At 41.7% G+C, this 20,243-nt stretch overlaps 1 protein-coding gene across 3 annotated transcripts in view; it reads right to left on the reverse strand.

Annotated features, from left to right (window-relative positions):
- Window positions 1-16,116: 16,116 nt before the first annotated feature.
- CASS4 (Cas scaffold protein family member 4) overlaps window positions 16,117-20,243 on the reverse strand; it is a 124,328-nt gene continuing 120,201 nt past the window's right edge. For all 3 annotated transcript variants that reach the window (XM_069243606.1, XM_069243604.1, XM_069243605.1), the window contains 2 exons: window positions 19,565-19,642; window positions 16,117-19,018 (listed from right to left, as the gene is read on the reverse strand). In XM_069243606.1, the coding sequence (XP_069099707.1) occupies window positions 18,605-19,018; window positions 19,565-19,642 (492 nt within the window). In that variant the 3' untranslated portion in view covers window positions 16,117-18,604. The remainder of the gene's footprint in view (window positions 19,019-19,564; window positions 19,643-20,243) is intronic.

A 20,243-nucleotide genomic window follows, 5' to 3' on the forward strand; every position in this document is an offset into this window, starting at 1 on the left:
TACCTGTCTCCTCTTCTTCCTTAGCAATTGCGGGAAACAATTTTATCCCCTGTAATACATCTGACCTCCACACCTTCTGTGCATTATCCCACCTAGCGTCCGCTAGTGTCTTTTCTACCTTCCTTATCCTGGTCTCGAACTTATTTTGCTGTTGCTGTCTAGCCATCAGTTCCCAAATCGCTAGAGCCTCAAACTGTGCTGGCCTTGGAGGTACCTTCATGTCGTACATCGCGAATCTCAAATTCTCTAGAATCCTTATATTGAATGTCCCGTGGATCGGGAACGCTACGCTCCCATGTTTCTCTGTCAGCTTGTGCCATTGCTTTAGCCAAAGGCACGGAGCTACCCCCTTTTCCTCCATTACAATGTAAGCTGGTGTACCTTCAGGCGGCGTCTCCTCTCCTACGCTCGCTTTAATGTAAGACTCCCCCTTCATCGCACTCCTTAATGCTTTAAAAAATTTCATTTTTCTCGTCTTTTGTTTCACAAAATTTGTAATCAATAGGTGACTTTAATTCCCGGAATACTCTTCGCTTGCCTTTCCCCTTCCAATCGAGCCCCACGGACTGCGTCCAATCCGTGCGCGACCCTTCTCTGCAACCAACCTATCCCAGCGCGGCTCCTAGTGACGTCACACTCACACACACTGCGGCTGACAAAGTCTCGCGGCTAGTCTTCCTTCACTCAGCTCCTCTCGTAACAACTTCTTGCATGTATCGCGAGCTACCAAAAATATAAAACAGATCTGTCGGTTTACTACAGGAGGGGTAACACAATCGCTTCAGGACCTTAGGGATTTTTCACTAGCCTCAGCAGTTATTCCATCTTTCTCGGTCCCCACGTTCGCAAGCAAATCTGACCCGCAGACTGCTCTCAACTTGTCAGTGATCTATTCTAGTGCACTTAGAATTTTGTCAAAGCCCGAAGTCGAAGTTCCTTTCACTCCCTTAACACACGTACCGACTCGTTGACCACGCCCGATCAACCTACTAAACCGACCAGACCACAACATAAAGCAACATACTCCAGAGTCTCTTGACCTCGCAGGGCCCGTCTCAACAACGACAACCACGTGGACCTTTTTATGCACAAAGCGCCACACGCACATGAAGTTCGACGACTTCCCTACTCTCACACTCGGAGTCGCACCTCCGCTATTTCTATGAAGTTCGACGACTTCTCTACTTCTACACTCGGAGTCGCACCTCCGCTATCCTCTAAAAAGAAAAAAATTCCTCGCAACCTTCTCACACAATCTGCGGCAATAAGCTGTGCAAGCGCAAAACCCTAATTTCTCTCATACCATCACTAGTACCGCCAACGCTGATTCCATACCTCCGTTCTCTCCATTCGCAAGCTCCGAGATCCCGGGAAAGTCGCGGTGGACCTAGCCCATCATCATTCTGTCAATCTATTTTACCCAAGAAAAATCTAATTCAACTTCTCGAATGGGGTCTCAAAGGGCGTAACCGTTAATTCAACACCATGTACTTTAAGAGTACGGGGTCCCAAAAGATGAAACCGTCCTCTGCTACCATCTACTGATAGAGCGGTCCGTACTAGTAATTTTACCTGTATTGGACGCTCTTTAGGCCGATGAATCTTTTGGCTAAGTGGGACCCTCTGCACCCTTAATCAGTCAATTTCATTAAATCAATAATCAATAACGAACATAAGCAACACCCTGATCAACATAACACTTAACAATTAATCCAGAATACATTTTCGGCGAACCCTGACCTTTCAGTCAGGAATAACCACACCAGTTTATTCAAAGTTAGTAAATTTATTTCCCTATATTAACAAAGCTAGCACAATATAGATGTGTCTCAACACCAAATGATATATGTAGATGAACATTAATAGCTGTCCATAGCGGCGAAACAAGTGCAATCTATGCAGCATTTGAATAACAAGGCATTCGATAATAGCAATGCAAATCACTAATACGATAATCTGTAATGAACTAATTGCATACATTTAGTAAGCATAACAAGGTCTCAAATTGCATCGTGCAACAAAAGGAATCCTCATCTAACCTCAAATTAGCATCGGCATGTGGGACTTCATGCAAAAACAATTTAGCAACATTAATTTGGAAAACTCCTAGCTAGGGATCTTACAAAAAATCAGCAGTTGGTTACCTAAAAGAAACACAATGCAATTTTACAATTTCCTTTCATATTTACCAATTACGATCAGCATTCAAGGAAGTCTTCGTCTCGCAGGTACCGTTTCTCGATCAGCATGGGACGGGGCAAAGGGGCAAGGTGGACGGGGCAATTGCCTCACGGCGGCAAGATAAAACTACTACTTCATGCAAAGGGATCAAAGTTAAAGTCTCTAGGGCAAGAATCATTTAAGTCTCTTTCTCTCGATTAGAGAAAGCATCAAAGTCTCTCAAAATGGCGTCGCAGCAAAGTGGGCCATAGTAGTTGCAATGTCCTGCAAAATGATGGGTATATGGGCTGTAATGTCCGTAATGGCTACCTTCTTCTCGTGCACCTGGTTTAAATAGACAACAGTTCAAATCCAGTAGGGTCTTCCATTGGAGGGTTCATAGGTTAGCTTCAAATTGTCCAATCAAAAGCAACAGTTCTCAAGCTTTTACTTAAGCATACATTATCCTTGGAGACGGGTACGCAAGTTGCAACATTTGATACCAATTAACTCACTTTCAGAGCTTCCATTGTCCGCACCTGCAGATCGACCTTGGAGTAAAGAGAAAATATGCCAGGCTGGCACGAAACCTTAAGATAAGCATGTGAACGATCTCAGTGGAAAAGTACAGCTTCAAGCAAAAATACACGTTTAATAGCACATTGGAAAAATACGAGCATCTAAATCATGAGACCAGGCTATTAGGCCGAAGCCTCCACTAAAGTTATGCTAAGCTAAAACATTTCAAGCAAGCAAATCGTAGCACACGTTTATAATTATGTCGGATTAGTGCAATTCTAATACATCACGTTATATAAAGCACGCTTATAAATGTTGGCAAACTACTCTGAGGGCACATTTTGTCCCCGTACAATCTTTATTAGTTCGGTTAAAGTCACACATGATTATTTCACACTACGTTTATGCGTTAATAAATGTAAAACCTTCATTTTCTGCTTCATCAGTAGTCAACTAGAACTAAGATATATTGGTGACCTTTAGATGATAGCACCAAATGCCCACCAAGACCATACCTGCTGGGTGAACGGGGTCTCTATAATAGGTAAAGGAAGAAGGGGAACCTTGGGTTCCAGGGAGGGATTAATCAATTGACATTTTGGACATTGTAGGCAATGTTTCCACATGTCCCCATATATACCCGGCCAATAAAACCACCTTGTTATGTACCCTTCAGTATTTTCCCTTCCTAGATGTCCTTCACCCGTCTCCCCATGTGCTAAGTGTAGTACAGGGCTCGGTAATCTGTGGGAACTAACAATTGTGTTTTTCTGTTCCCTTGTTGGGTGACCACTTGATACAGTAAATCATTTCTGATGTTGAAATAAGGACCTACCATAGGATTGATATTGGTGATGGCATTCTGTCAGGCCTGCTTTAGAGTAGGGCATCTCATTTGGACTGTCGAAAATCTCCTGCGACAGATAATACATGCTTCATGGGATTAGGATTATTTCCATCATTATCATTATTCTCCCTGTGGTAGGTTTTCTTCTGGTTTCGCTTCTGTGTCTGAGTCAGTCTTTCCCTATGGATATTCTTTTATATTTCTACTTTGGAAAAGGGTGCTCGCGGCCACCAGGACTCTGTCAGATCACTTGGTTTTAGGCTGTCTAATAGCTCTTGAAATGCCACATAATCAGTTCCTATAATGAGTTCCTCCACAAGGTCTGGGATGGCTCCTACAACAACTTCTTCTTCTTCCCGTCACTTCACCTGTATGACAGCCACTGGGTATGGTTTATTATCACTGTGTACACACATGATGAGTACATAATCTCCCTTTACCCATTGTTCTGGAAGTACGTATTTGGGGTTTATGACACTTTGACTACAGCCCAAGTCTACCAAGGTCCTTCTTATTTGTTTTTTTACTAGTAGAGAAGTGGTATATCGAGTAGTGGTATTACCCAACCACAATACTCTTCCTTTGGCCCTCCCTATCTCCAGTGGTTCTCCCTGGTTCCGTTTTTGTGGACAATATCGTGCAAAATGGCCCCATTCTGCACAGTGATGACATTTGGGGTTTGACATGGGCTCTTTTAGTGGATCTCGATAAGGAAGGGGTTTTTCCATATTTACTCCAGTTAGAGGCTTTATAGGGAAGGACTGAAGAGATGGTTTAGAAAGGGGGAAGTTTGTTCTGGTAACAGTGCCCCGAAAGTCTGGAGCCCTGTGATAAGCACAGGCTAGTTCAACCGCAGAGGAGTTGTCCAAGCCGGGATGTTGTCTGATCCAATTCCGAGTGGATGTAGGTAGGGCTTCTAAGTACTGTTCAAGTACTATGGCCTGGAACATCTCTTCTTTGGTAGTGTCTGTAGGGGATAGCCATTTACAAGCTTCATGTTGAACCCGATAATAAAGAGTACGCGGTTTCTCTGGACTCATCCATTTAGTACGACAAAAGCGCATCCTGTAACTTTCTTGGTCTAATCCCACTTGTTCTAGGTTAGCCTTTTTTATGTCTATATAGGGGTTATTCCATCCGGGTTCACCGATTGATAAGCAGCCTGTAACGGACCAGTACTCTTGTGGCCAGTTAGCCGAACTCGCTACTCATTCAAAGTTTGTGAAAAATGCATCTGGGTCATCATGTTCCTGATACTTCTGCAATAGAGTGCTAGGAACGGTCGGGTGTACTCTAGTTGTAGCTATTGTCTCTGTGAGTTTACCTAATGCGGTTTTGTGTACAAGTTGATTATTGGCTATGATTATAACTTGGCTTTTCAGGGCACTCTGTAGAGCATCAAGATCTTCCCTGGCTTCTTTTATCTGTTCCTCCCACACTAGTTGTAAGTGTCTCTGGCCTTCCGCCAACTGGGCCATCATGTCCGCCAGGCTTGGCTTCTCCTCCATTTGTCTTTTCTTGTCTGGGAGGATGATCTATATCCCACTTCTGACACCACTGTGATAGGTAAGTAAAATGGATACGCAAGTAAGTAGGCAAAATATATGTTTAAGGCTTTTTATTTTCTTCTTTAATTAATGTCTCTCTTAATCCTTCTCTACTTTGGCTGTACGTCTGTAGGATGCTTCCTTCCTTTCCTTCTTCCCAGTTCCTCATATATCTCCTCTTTCTGTTTAGGTTGAGGTATTCCAGGGCTCCAGAAGGTCATCCACACCAGGAGAGGGAAATAAAAATAAGAAGCCCTTTTTAATAGGTAAGTATAAGGGAAACCTGGTTTCTATTTCTTCTCTTTCAGGATATTCTTTTTCTTACTACTTTCCTTTGACCTTCTCTGTGCCCCTTCTTTATTAGTGATATAGTGCCTTGGTTAATACCTAGTTTTACTTTTATTTACTTTCTATTCTGTTAGTCTTGTCACTCTGTTCAATCAGTGCTCTTTTAGGTTTTATCCATTCTAATATACATTTTCTTGTCAAACAGTGCACCACCCGTTTTCCGTCACCCAGTGCTTTAATCCTTTATTGTTTTCAGTATTTTATAAGGTACAAGTCTTTGTAGAAAAAAAAACAGTCCTCTCTGCTTCCATGATCCTCTTTTCCCTCCCTTTCCCCGGTTCGTTTCACATACCTGGTTGGGCCACACTCCTCCTGGGACGTGGCAGCTTCTGCATGTATCACTCTCCCTCCCAGTCGTCTCGAGGCATGGTCTTTGTTGGTGTTCTGCGATGTCCGTTTCCAGGTCTCTTCTCCTTGAGTTTGTCATCCCGCATCTCTTCCTCCTATGTACTCCTCTGGGTTCCTCCATCTTCTTCCTGCTCCTCAGGCTTCCTCCTCAGTGTCGTCTCTCTGCTCTCCCGGCATCTTCTGGGTATTTCAGGCACCTCCTCCTGTGTCGCGAAGCCGTCGTGACGTAGGGGTTGTAATTTCCCTGTGACACCCTCGGCAGTGCCCCCGGGATATGGAAGGTCCGTCCCCGTTCCTCGTGCCCTGTCACATTCACTCCCCCATGCGAGTGACTGTTGGAGCCACAAATTGGTAGGGTATCGAGACAGAAAGGCAGCATTGGAAAGCAAGGATCCCGGGGAATGTTTAATCTGAAACAGAAAAGGTTGTAACGATAAGAACCACCGGAGCACTCGGGAAATTGTGTCCTTATGTTTAGATAGCCATGTCAGCGGGCGAGGTCCATGAGGAGCGTAAATGACCTCCCTAAGAGGTAATATCAAAGTGATTTGATGGCCCATTTTATAGCAAGACATTCCTTCTCCACCATAGGGTAATGCTTTTCTCTAGGTAGAAGCTTCCTACCGATGTACACAAATGGATGGAACTGGGCATCTTCCCCTTCCTGAGATAACACTGCTCCCAATCCCTGATCTGAAGCATTGGTTTTGTAACTGAAAAGGTTTCTGAAAATCAGGACAATGTAAGATCGGTTCGGTGGTTAGTAGAGACTTTAGATAGAGAAACCGTTGATATTCTAGTTCAGACAATTGGGATATATGGCGTGGTCGTTGCTTCTCCAGTAAAGCCGTAAGAGGAGTGGCTATGTCACAAAAATGTGGAATGAATCACCTATAATAACCAACCATATCCGCCCCTGTTCCTCGTGCCTTGTCACAGCGTGACAGATCACAGTGGCACTCCACAGACACACAGGTCCATCCCAGGTGTGCTCATCAACTCACTGGCTCAAGGGAACCTTTAAACACTTGTAGAGTTAGCACACTGCCTCTCATCCGAGAACAGTTCACCCCATTGCATCTTGGTAAATGCAGTATGCTTACTTCAAAGTTGCTGTTGTTTTTCACCAAAGCTGGTGCAGGTAGTGGTGTTATCGCTAGACAGGTGTTTCTGGGTTTAGTCCTTCATCCGTAGAGAGCAAATGTAGCAGCGAAAAGTAATCTCGGTTTGCTTGCACCATGCCAAAATCTTCACAGGTCACAGTACCACTTCACAGCCACACAGGTGTATCCGAGGTGAGCTTGTCAGCTCATGGGCTCAAACAAGCCTTTTAAAAACAAGGGGGGAGGAGCACACTGCCACTCATCCCAGTACAGTTCACCCCATTGCATCCTCATAAATGCAGTACCTTACTTCAAATTTGTTGTCGTTTTTCACCAAAGTTGGTGCTGGTAGTACTGTTATCTCTAGGCAGGTGTTTCTGGGTTTAGCCCTTTATCAGTAGAAAGCAAAAGTAGCAGAGAGCAGACAAAAGTAATCTGGGTTTGCTGGTATGCAGCCCAGGTCTTCATAGGTCACATTCATAGGTCACAATACCTCTTCACAGGTGCACAGGTGCATCCCAGTTAAGCTTGTGAGCTCACTGGATCAAGAGAGCCTTTTAAACACAAAGGGGGAGGGAGCACATTGCCTCTCATCCCAGCAAGGTTCACCCCATTGCATCCTGGTAATTGTAGTACGCTTACTTCAACGTTGCTGTTGTTTTTCACCAAAGTTGGCGCAGGTAGTGCTGTTATATCTAAACATGTGTTTCCTGGGTTGAGCCCTTTATCAGTAGAGAGCAAAATTAGCGTAGAGCAAAGAAAAGGGATCTGGGGTTGCCGATATGCTGCTCAAGTCTACCCAGGTCACAGTACCTCTCCAAAGGCACACAGGTGCATTCCATATGAGCTTGCCAGCTCATTGGCTCAAGGGAGCCTTTTAAACACATGGGAAGAGGGAGCACACTGCCTCTCATCCCAGCAATGTTCACCCCATTGCAAAGGGTTTAACCCTTTATGAGTAGAAAGCAAGCGTACCAGAGAGCAGATCAAAGTCACCTCGGGTTGCTGGGATGATGCTCAAGTCTCCACAGGTCACAGTACCACACCACAGGCACACAGGTGCATCCCAGTTGAGTTTGTCAGCTCAGTGGCTAAAGAGAGCCTTTTAAACACGGGGGAAAGCACACTGCCTTCCATCCCAGCAAGGTTCACCCCATTGCATCCTGTTAATTACAGTAAGCTTATTTCAAAGTTGCTGTCGTTTTTCGCCAAGTGTTGGTGGAGTTAGTGCTGTTTTCTCTAGACATGTGTTTTTGGGTTTATCCCTTAATCGGTAGAGAGCTATAGCAGAAGAGAGCAGAGAAAAGGCAGCTGATGTTGCTGCTACGCTGCCCAAGTCTTTACAGGGCACAGTACATCCCTCGTGAGTCCTTCAGCTAATTGGCTCAAGGGAGCTTTTTCAGCACTACGGGGGAGGGAGGAAGCACACTGCCTCTCTTTCCTGAAGAGTTCACCATCCTGGTAATTGCAGTAAGCTTATTCCAAAGTTGCTGTCGTTTTGCAGGTAGTGCTGTGATCTCTAGACATGTGTTTCTGGGTTTAGACCTTTCATCCGTAGAGAGAAAAAGCAGCAGAGAAAAGTGATCTGGGATTGTTGGTATGGTGCCCAAGGCATCATAGATCACAGTACCACTCCACAGGCACACAGGTCCATCTCACGTGAGCTTGTCAGCTCATTGGCTCAAGGGAGCCTTTTAAACACAAGTGTGGAGTTAGCACACTGCCTCTCGTCCAAGCACAGTTCACCCCATTGCATCCTGGTAACTGCAATACATTTACTTCAAAGTTGTGGTTTTTCACCAAAGTTGGTGCAGGTAGTGCTGTTATATCTTGACACGTGTTTCCTGGGTTTAGCCCTTCATCAGTCGAGAGCAAAAGTAGCAGCGAGCAGAGAAAAGTAATCTGGGTTTGCTGGCATGCTGACAAAATCTTCACAGGTCACAATACCACTTCACAGGCACACAGGTGCATCCCAAGTGACCTTGTCAGCTCATAGGCTCAAGCAAGCCTTTTAAACACAAGAGGGCCGGAGCACACTGCCTCTCATCCCAGCAAAGTTCACCCCATTTCTTCCAGGCAATTGCAGTAAGCTTATTTCAAAGTTGCTGTTGTTTTGCAGGTAGTGCTGTTATCTCCGTACATGTGTTTCTGGTTGTAGACTTTTCATCAGTAGAGAGCCAAAGTAGCAGAGAAAAGTGATGTGGGGTTGCTCATGTGCTACCCAAGGCGTCATAGATCACGATACCACTCCACAGGCACACAGGTCCATCCCAGGTAAGCTTGTCAGCTTATTGGCTCAAGGGAGCCTCTTAAACACAAGTGTGGAGTTAGCACACTGCCTCTTATACGAGCACAATTCAACCCATTGCATCCTGGTAACTGCAGTACGCTTACTTCAAAGATGTTGGTTTTCGCCAAAGTTGGTGCAGGTAGTGCTGTTATATCTAGACATGTGTTCTGGGTTTAGCCCTTCATCAGTAGAGAGCAAAAGTGGCATCGAGCAAAGAAAAGTGATCTGGTGTTGCCGGTACGCTGCCCAAGTCTACATAGGTCACAGTACCTCTCCAAAGGCACAGAGGTGCATCCCAGGTGAGCTTGCCAGCTCATTGGCTCAAGGGAGCCTTTTAAACACAAGGGAAGAGGGAGCACACTGCCTCTCTCCCAGCATAGTTCACCCCATTACATCCTGGTAATTGCAGTAAGCTTATTTCAAAGTTACTGTTGTTTTTCACCAAAGTTGGTGGAGGTAGTGCTGTTATTTCAAGACATGTGTTTCCTGGTTTATCCACTCATCAGTAGAGAGCAATTGTAGCAGAGAGCAGAGAAACATCATCTAGGGTTGATGGTATGCTGCCCAAGTTTTCACAGGGCACAGTACATCCCTTGTGAGTCATTCAGCTCATTGGCTCAGGTGAGCCTTTTAAGCACTTTGGGGGGAGGGAGTACACTGCCTCTCTTTCTTGAAGAGTTCACCCCATTCCATCCTGGTAATTGCATTAAACTTATTTCAAAGTTGCTGTCGTTTTGCAGGTAGTGCTGTTATCTCTAGACATGTGTTTCTGGGTTTAGACCTTTCATCAGTAGAGACCAAAAGTAGCAGAGAAAAGTGATCTGGGATTGCTGGTATGCTGCCCAAGGTGTCAAAGATCACAGTACCACTCCACAGGCACACAGGTCCATCTCATTGTGAGCTTGTCAGCTCATTGGCTCAAGGGAGCCTTTTAAACGCAAGGGTGGAGGGAGCACACTGCCTCTCATCCCAGCACAGTTCATTGAATTTCATCCTGGTAAGGCAGGATGCCTACTTCGAAGTTGCTGTTGTTTCTCACCAAAGTTGGTGCAGGTAGTGCTGTTATCTGTAGAACGTGTTTCTGGGTTTAGCCCTTCGTCAGTAGAGAGCAAAAGTAGCAGAGAGCAGACAAAAGTAATCTGGGTTTGCTGGTATGCTGACCAAGTGTTCACAGGTCACAATACCGCTTCACAGGTGCATAGGTGAATCCCATTTGAGCTTGTGAGTTCACTGGATCAAGGGAGTCTTTTAAACACAGAAGGGGAGGGAGCACACTGCCTCTCATCCCAGCAATGTTTACCCCATTGCATCCTGGTAATCGCAGTACGCTTACTTCAAAGTTGCTGTTGTTTTTCACCAAAGTTGGTGCAGGTATTGCTGTTATCTCTAGACACATGTTTCTAGGTTTAGTCCTTCATTGGTAGAGACCAAAAGTAGCAGAGAACACAGAACAGTGATCTGGGGTTTCTGGTATGCTGCCAAACTCTTCACAGGTCACAGTACCACTCTGCAGGTATACAGGGGCAACCCCCTTGAGCGTGGCAGCTTCTTGGCTCAAGGGAGCCTTTTAAGCACTGTGGGGGAGGGAGCATACTGCCTCTCATCCCTGCAGAGTTCACCATATTTCCTTCTGGTAAATGCAGTATGCTTACTTCAAAGTTGCTGTCGTTTTTCACCAATAGTTGGTGCAAGTAGTGGGTTTATCTCTAGACACATATTTGTGAGTGTAGTCCTTCATCAGTAGAGAGCAATAGTAGCAGAGGGTAGAGAAAAGTCATCTGGGGTTCCTGGTATGCTACCCAAGTCTTCACAGGGCATGGTACCACTCCACAGGCATACAGGTGCATACCTCGTGAGCCCTTCAGCTCATTGTCTCGAGTGAGCCTTTTAAACATAAGGGGGGAGGGAGCACACTGCCTTTCACCCCAATAGAGATCTCCCTATTACTTCATGGTAAATACAGTACACTTACATCAAAGTTGCTGTCGTTTTTCACCAAAGTTGGTGCAGATAGTGCTTTTATCGCTAGCCCAAGTTTCTGGGTTTAGCCCTTCATCAGTATAGAGCAAGAGTAGCAGAGAGCAGAGAAAAGTCATCTGGGGTTGCTGGTACACTACCCAAGTCTTCACAGGTCACAATACCACTCCACAGGCACATAGATGCATTACAAGTGAGCTTGTGAGCTCATTGGCTGTACGGAGCATTTTAAACACAAGGTTAGAGGGAGCACACTGCCTCTCATCCCAGCACAGTTCACCCTATTGCCTTCTGGTAAATGCAGTATGCTTACCTGAGAGTTGCTGTTGTTTTTCACCAAAGGTGGTGCAGGTAGTGCTGTTATCTCTAGACACATGTTTCTGGGTTTAGCCCTTCATTAGTAGATAGCAAAAGTTCAACTGTGGTGAAAAACTATAGCAACTTTGAAGTAAGCTGTTGTTTTCACAAAGGTTTGTGTAGGTAGTGCTGTTATCTCAAGACAAGTGTCTCTGGGTTTAGCCCTTTATCAGTAGAGAGCAAAAGTAGCAGAGAGTAGAAAATTATGTATGAGACAATGAATGTGATACCCATGTGCAGTGACAGTCAATAGAATTATCTGATGTATGTAATTAACTTTTATGAAGAATTTTAATAAAAGACTGCTGCATTGTCAGAGATTACATATCCATCCCCCATCATCCACAGGAGCAGCTCAAGCTCAAAATAAATGTAAAACATCACAAGTTTGCACTCATTCACAGGAACTAAGTTCCTTCAAGAATGGCCTGGCAGCTTCACCCTGAGATAAGACAAAACTCTTTCTCTTATATTCCACTCTGAGTATCACAGTGTAGGAGACAGATGGGGGCGAGACCTCGTGCTATCAATAGCCCTGTGTCACCATTAGTTCCTTCTTTTTCTTCAATTAAGTATCTGGGAATAGGTCAGGGAAAAATAATCCTCCAGTGTATCGGCAATTACAGGATTTATTCCCTACAGATAGGGTACTGCTGGTCTAGCTTCACTTTTCTACTACAGAGTTCAACTACTCCTTGTTGTTTCTCAAGGTCGTCACAGAGAAACACTATCCTGAGCAGACCTAACACGCCCCTGAAAACAGACTCCAAGTCTACAACCCTGCAGGGATTACAGCCAGTACCCTCAGAACTCTGAGATGGGCTCCTTTTTACAGGTTATTGAAGACTTCTAACCTTGTATCAAGTTTCAGGATTTAATTCATCCAACAGGTTAAAATGGTCACCAAATATTCCATTGTTTGCCACTGTCTCCACACACTTTTCCACCATCTTCACTCTGTGTTGTCATTTCCAGTTCCATCTCCATCACACATATCCATCCCTCTAGGCCCTCCAACTTACTCTAAACTGCTCTCTCTGCTGGTTCAATACTCACAGACCTACCTGTCAATGTTTAGGGTGTTGATAGGGTAAGTAGGATCTTCTCCTCAGCTGATTGTGGAGACTAGTTGCTACAGTTTCTTAACTCCTAATGTTTTTGGGTTGCAGGGGTTGAGCTTCCCGAGCTGAGTTTGAATCTCTTCCAGAGTATAAATATGCCCCAATGTGTCTGTGCTGAGGTGCTGTGTGGTTTATAAATGTACTCCAGGGACTGATTGGGACTTAAAACACCAAGGGCCTGATTTAGACTTTGATGGAAGGGTTACTGTATCAAACACATGATGGATATCACGACTGCTGTATTACAATTCAATGGCACCTGAAAGACGGCAGATGGAATATTCATCACATTTGTGATGGAGTAACCCGTCTGCCTAAGTCTAATTCAGGCTCTAAGTCAGAAGCTAAAATGTTTGTTGAAGATGAACCTGGCTAGGGTACCCGACCTGTGTCATCACAGCCAGCCTCAAATTTCACCTTGGTCCAGGTCTACCGCAACTATAGACTATTATTGGAGCCTAGCACTTTTTGGCATCATTCTTACTTAAACTTTAAAAATGTAAATCTCTGCTTTCTCTTATCTTTTTTTCCTGTTTTGGTGTAATTTTGTTTATTAAATTCATTCATTGTTCTAATTATGTTGAGATTTGGAATTTTGACTTTATTAATGTTTTGGTACTGCATAACTACTTCAATCTTTGCCTTGCAACTAAAGGGGTAAGCTCAGTTTATTTAGTGACTTTATGGGTTCATCCTGACCAGAGTTGTGAATACTCCTTGAGGTGGTTAGTCGTCCAGTCCAATTAATATTCCAACGTCTTATCGGCGCCCTATGAAACTCATTCTATTTTAAAAAGATCATCTTGTATCATATACGTCTAGGGCCTGCAGATGGCACCAGGTCAATAGGACACACAATTTCCAGTGCTGCCCTTTCCTTTCACAAATAATAATTTTTGGGTATTTTTCAAATATGTTTAATTTTCGTTTGATTTGTGATCTGAAACTGAATCAGAATTGCAGCTTCCAAAATGCACTGGTTTGTTACATCAAAACTAGGGCAGAAAAAGAAATGTTCTGATAACTTTGATTCATATGGTCACCCTATATCTGACCTTAGTGCATTCCCATGACTTTGGGAGTCTGAGTGATCATATAGCTCTAGAAGAGCAAGCGGCTGCACCTACTCTTGGAAAGCATATGATTGTCTATATCATTAACCACCTGTTCTGAAAAGGAGGATTTGTGGCATGAGAGACAGCTCCGTAATGAGCTTCCCAAGTCACTGTGCCTTGGCCTTTGTGGAAAAAGAGTGCCACGTGCATTCAAGCAATTTTACTGTAAACCAGCATAAGAGGTGTGTGTCATATTTGTTCAGTGCTTATTTGCAGATTCTACCTGGGGAATAAGTGCATATTGAAATCTGTGCTAGGCATAATAATGCATAAGTTTGGCTGTTTAGCTAGCAGCTAGGTCAATGGTGAAGTTACTCTGCTATTCGCAGTCACTGGTCAAATCGTGCATACTGCCAGGTAATTAGCCAGTGGCCAGAAGAATAATGGCATACCTTTGCAATCTGCACAGTCACCCACCAAATCATACACAAAGTCTGCTATTTAATTAACAGATTGGTAAATATGAAGGTTCTTTGTTATTTGCGACGGTCGCCACTCAACCCGTATGTAGTAGTGCACACTTAGCCAGCAGTTTCTTTGATATTTTTCAGCTTCTGGCTAAATTGTGTATAATGTTTACTATTTAGTTAGCAACTGGGTAAATCGTGAAGTTTATTTGCTGCTATTTACCTAGTCACCAGCAAAACAATTCCTAATTTCTAGTACTTAGCCAGTGGCAGGATTAGTAATTAAGTATATATGATATTTGCACGGCTGCCGGTCATATTGTGCATAATGTCTACTATTTCACAAGAAGCAATGTAAAGAGTGAAGTCTCTAGCAATTTGCTGGGTGCTGGAAACTTACAGCATTATGTTTGCTAATTAGTCATTGGTCACCTATATATTGAGTATTCTTTGCCATTTGCAAGCCCACTAGCCAAGCAGTGCATAATGTTTCCTGTTTAGCATCAGGCTAGGCAAATAATAAAGTTTATTTGCTGGCCAAACAGTACATAATCCCTGCTATTTAGCCAATGGGAGGGTAAATAGTGACGTTTATTTGCTGTGTGCATGGTAGTGTTCCAAACTCTGCATAATCTCTACTATTTGGAGCATACAGCAGGTGAATAGCCGAGTAAATTCACTGTTTACATGGCAGATGGATAAACAGCCAAAAAGCCTAATGGTCATGAGTTGAAAAACTCCTAGAACACCAAGCTGTGCATCCTGTTTTGTTTAGAGAGCGGCAGAAGTGGCCACCGGCAGGAAATTTAACAATACTGTCTATTAAATGGAAGGGTAGAGGTGATGTGTCCCCATGTCCAGTGTGGGATGGGATATATATATAAATAGCCAAGACAATAACCATAGTACAGGCCACAGTGGGAACTCAGAAACTAGACTGTGTTTAACAAATATTTTGGTAATGATGAATGGGAGAGATATGTGGCCTAGCTTCCTCATAGGGAGGAGATAACATGCTTTTGTGTGTGAATATAAGGCTTTTTTTAACCTTCTGTAACTGGATTGTGTGTTAGATGTACAATATTTACCAGAAAACTGTCAATCCAACAGTATGTAAATGAAAGAATTTCTAGGTGATATAATTGAACACACAGACTCATTATTGTACATTTTATTTTGCTTAATGTTTAATTACAGGATCTATGTTATGAAAGTAAATGAGATACATTTTAGGCCCATTATTTGATGCATTGTGAATGAGCTAATAAACGATATGTGATCCATGAAACTGAATGTATGCCTGAGAAATTAGTAAAATATATACAAATAAGTATTCTAAATAGCTCCCTGCTGTATTGCAACACTCTTTTTTGCCTCCCTCTAGTGATGCCTTTGTTGTATGTCAGGCCTGCAAATGTCCCTTACAGATGAGCAGAAAATAATTTCCTGGGTCTAAAGAATTTAGTAATGATGAAATGCTAATCTATATTAAAAGATGTCCTCATTAGTTTCTCAAACATCAAATCTCTCCTTTGTGAATGACTGATTTACTTCTTCTGGTCTTGAGTTCTCTTAGAAATTGATTATTTTTGCCAAAAGTTGGTGCGACAACATAAGTATTTTAAAGTCTCTGTCCTTTTATTGCTCTCTATTGTTATATTTCAAGTAAAGTTTTAGGGTTTTTATGCAATACCTCGTTTTCTCATTTCTTCCATTTTGGATGTCTATCTGCCTTTCTGTAACTTATTTCCTCGACTGTGTTCTATATAAAAATAATCAAGTGCGAGTTCATCTCTTTATTTTGTAATAGTATGTGCACATATTCTTATGCACAAAGATTCACAGTCTTCAGAATAGTATATGCCAAGCTTCAAAGCCATCTTGGATTCAGACCTCAAAATGTAAGTCTGCACAGAATTTGAAAGTATTGTAACCAATTGCGGTTTGAGCATATTGAAATAAAGAGGATAACACATGAACAGAGTACAAAGAATTTTATTTTAAAAATTCTAAACATCTGACCTAGTTAAATGTTCAGTTTGAACACTTCCAGATAATCAAGAAAACACACAAAGTCGAAGGTGAAACTGTGAAAGTCGTTTTTAAGAATTGTTTAAAAATTAGACAATACGTTTCCAAAGCTACACCAATTTATCAATCTTTTATTCATTGAGTTTTCAGGCTTCACTACCACAAGGCCAAGCCTAAGATGCCTCAGTTCAACCTAGATTTATTACAATACACTTCTATTAAGTATCAGGGTAACATTATCACACATGGTGCATTTGCTCAGATTTTCTGGTCTACGGAACATTAGAATATAGCATCTTCTTTAAAAAAATAAATTAATAGTTTAAACTAATGCAATGAATCATTGACATTAGGAAAATAAAAGAACATATCTAAAACTATAAGGTGTGACGTGACCACATTTACAAAAAGTGCATTTAAAAATATGCGAACACAGGAAAGGTAAAAACATGAATCCTATAAAATCACTGCACTATACATGTATATTACAAAATACAGTTCAGAAGATAACTTTCTCTTTCACCTTCACAACGTTTTACAAAAAATAGTTTGCACTTAAAAATATTGATTTTTATTTGTACCATAGACTGATTTATTTTATATAAAAAGTTACATAAATTACAGAAATATCTTTATTATTGTAATGTTTGCAAACATAGCACCATTGATACACATGTAATACACATGTTATTTCTTGACATTAAAAGCATACAAAAAAAACTCATGGAAATATCATTTAGGACGTTTTTTTCAAGGTTTTGTTTGTGAAACACCTCTCATCACAGCGTAAAAAACTGTATTTTTATATTTTGATTTAATGCAATATTTTCAAAACATGATATTAATATAGGATTTGTTCAGGACTCAAAGGAGTTGATGGCAACATAGATACTGCTGCTTAAGGAGAACTTTCTTGGTTTGGAATCAGTACAATTTCTTGTGATAGTCGCACATATATTCTGTTCAACAGCATCAAAATGATAAAACACCAGTTTTTACCCAATAAGACATGTGAGGACATTAGGATAGCTAAGAAAACAATCTTCTCGTTTTCGACCAATTTCTAAATTTCTGGTCAAAATTATGCCCTTGGATTTTGAAGCGGAAAAGGCCTTAGATGCTTAGCATAACATACAGGTTACACAGAATGCTGGAAATTGTTCCTCTCCTTCTGAATTTAGTCTAACTAGAATTATTAGTCATTCACTTTAAAATATTGTACTTTTATCACATTATAACTATTTGGTTTTAAATTATACATCACACCATGCCTGTTCCTTAAGCCAGTTCCCAAGAACAACCAACAAATGTTCCTTCTTGTAAATTCATGTGCTGTTTCAGGATGCCGTAACGGAGTACTTTCACTACTTAGCTCTCAAACATAATTAAAGAGTATCATATGCTTGTGGATAATTATTTCACAATATAATAATATTTTTGTAGATATTGCCAACTAGAAATACAATTGCACAAAAAATCTAAGCATGCAAACGAAGCTTAACTTTGAACCCAGGTAAAGTATGATGGAAATAGTAGCCTTCCTTCCAAAGAAAATCTAATAGATTCCCTAAAATGTAGTTCATTTGAAATACCAGTAGGCATGGGGAAGCCAGTCACATGTCTGACCAAACTTTGCCACAACCCAGGGAGCCTTTAAGGGGCTAGGGATTGTCCATAACAATTTGTGTCACTCTGTTTATGCTAGTCTTGCCACAAACCATCTGAATACTTTTGGAGGTCTCATATTTTCAAAGTGAAGGTGGGACTGGCCAATGACTTTGCTGAAACTCATACTCTTATTGGTTCTTTTTCCACTTCATACTGAAATCAACCATTGAAAGTGGTGAGAAGAACATGACAGAACTTAGCAGTGAGTCGCTTTCATATTCAACAACATTATTAGGTAAATGTGGTCCTGCCAGTCAGAAGAGGAGAACAAGAAAATGAATATGAAAGGTAAAGTCTGAAATTGAAAAGAAGTTAGAATAAAGTAAAGATCTTGTGAGTGCAAGAGCCAACACGTTTGAAAAAAGAAGTTAAAAACAAGAAACACATAGAATCAATACAATAACATATTGACTTATATTTACAAATGTTTTTTCTCTTTGGTAATCTTGAACCATAACAAAAATGTTTTTGACCACTACATTCAAAGCTGTCTAAGCTTGTGTACATATGAGTAAAAAGACTTTACCAACTTGCATTCGGTTATATAATGATAATATGGAGTTTACTGCAGTCTGAAGCACAGCAGTGTGCCCTGGGACACTCAAGACCTCAAGAAATGAAGATGCTTGGATTCCACATTATAGAAATGGTTGGTTGCTTGATCTTGCTTTGTATGAGGAAGAGGTGGCCTCCAGATCGGAATAGAAAGGAAACAATTTCGTAGATAGAATGTAATCAGACAAAATTATTATAGGAACATGTAACATTAGTCCAACGATGCTCTAAATTGCTGTGTTTCATGTGCTAGCTGGTTTGCCTGCTCCTGGAGATCCTGCAAAGCGGATGGGTTTGGGTACTGTATGGCAGCTGTCTTGGTGGCAACCGCCAAGTTCTTCAACAAGGTGCAGAGCTGGCTGCTACGGCACAGGATATCATTGCGAGCATCGTTTTCCTGTACTTGTCGGCAAAGATTGTCTACCAGTTTCTGTCCAACCATAATGATGAGTTTGCTGTGACCTATGAAGACTTCCGGGGGCTGATTATTACTCAGGCTGTTGTTAAATACAGCGGTGGCCTTCTGGAGAGCTCCAAAGTACAACCGGCAGTGCTCCGACAGAATGACCTTGCTTGATGAGTTTGCTGTGTGCTGATTGCTGTTCCTGTTTGAAGATGGAGATTCCTAAGGAGTGAACAAAAAAGTGTCATCTTATTGGGCTCTATGTCACTATATCTTCACAAATATCGAAGTATTGAAATATCGACCTAAAAGATATTGCATCCACAATATTGGTTGCCACTGTTTCCCACAGTATGTAGGCAGGGGGGAACTACACATTCAATATACACAACTCCACATCTCATCTACTTACTTTTATGATACGGTGGTAGTGGATATTGTGAATTTGATATTTTGTTAGGTGATATTTTTACCTATTGTGAATTTCAGATTTAGTTAGGTGATATTTTGACCTCAACATAGTGAACTCTCCACCATATTCATGCTCTATAACACGCAAAAATATAAACAATATATAAATAAATATACAATGATTGTAGAGAAAAAACAATTAAAATAACAACATCCACTTAGTGTCTCCTTTTTATGCCCAGTGTTAAGTCTCTAACATTCTATTATTTTTATGACTTTAGAGGACCTTTGTACATGGTAAAGATGCGCCATACAATACATGTTGACCAGCTAAAATGTATATAACATCAAAAATACCTGCGTCTGAAAAACAGCGTTCTTTTTTGCTGAATCTTTATCTGGAGTTCTGTATGCTTGTTCCAAGTCAGGTTTCATCTGAATAGATATGAGCAGATGGAAGGCAAGTTACTTCAGTTTGTTTTCAGTTCCAAAAGAACGATGCAAACCAAAAACCAACAACTTAGATGGAAGTAGCTGGGATAATGTTTAGATGCCCTCCACAGGTGTCAAGCTCCTCGTTTGTGCACAAGAGGGAGGGCATTTAGACATTGAGGACCGACGCAACCTGGCCCTCCACCCCATGTTTGCCCACATTAACCTTTTTAGGTGAACATCTACAGAAAATATGACTCAACACTTACTTTTGGTTTAAAGGTAAAAAAAAAAATTCTTATAGGCATAATGGTTTACAGGATAGTCACGCTGCAACAAAATAAAATTTGTATAGCCCCTATCACAAATTGGTGAAGTTGACATATTAACTATGCAAAATAAGGTATTTCGATTTCCCCCTGCTTTAGTGAGGAGATTGTCTGCCTTAATTTATTGCTAGCAAACCATGCCATACTAATGTTCAGCTCTCTATCTGCTCTATGGAGCGAAGCACAAACATGATAATTGGAACTCTTTAATTGGCCCATATGTAGCAACGACAAAAGGATTGCTGGAATGATAGATTAAGTGTTCACATTTCTGA

This window comes from Pleurodeles waltl, chromosome 7, assembly GCF_031143425.1.
Source record: "Pleurodeles waltl isolate 20211129_DDA chromosome 7, aPleWal1.hap1.20221129, whole genome shotgun sequence".
NCBI lineage: Eukaryota > Metazoa > Chordata > Amphibia > Caudata > Salamandridae > Pleurodeles > Pleurodeles waltl.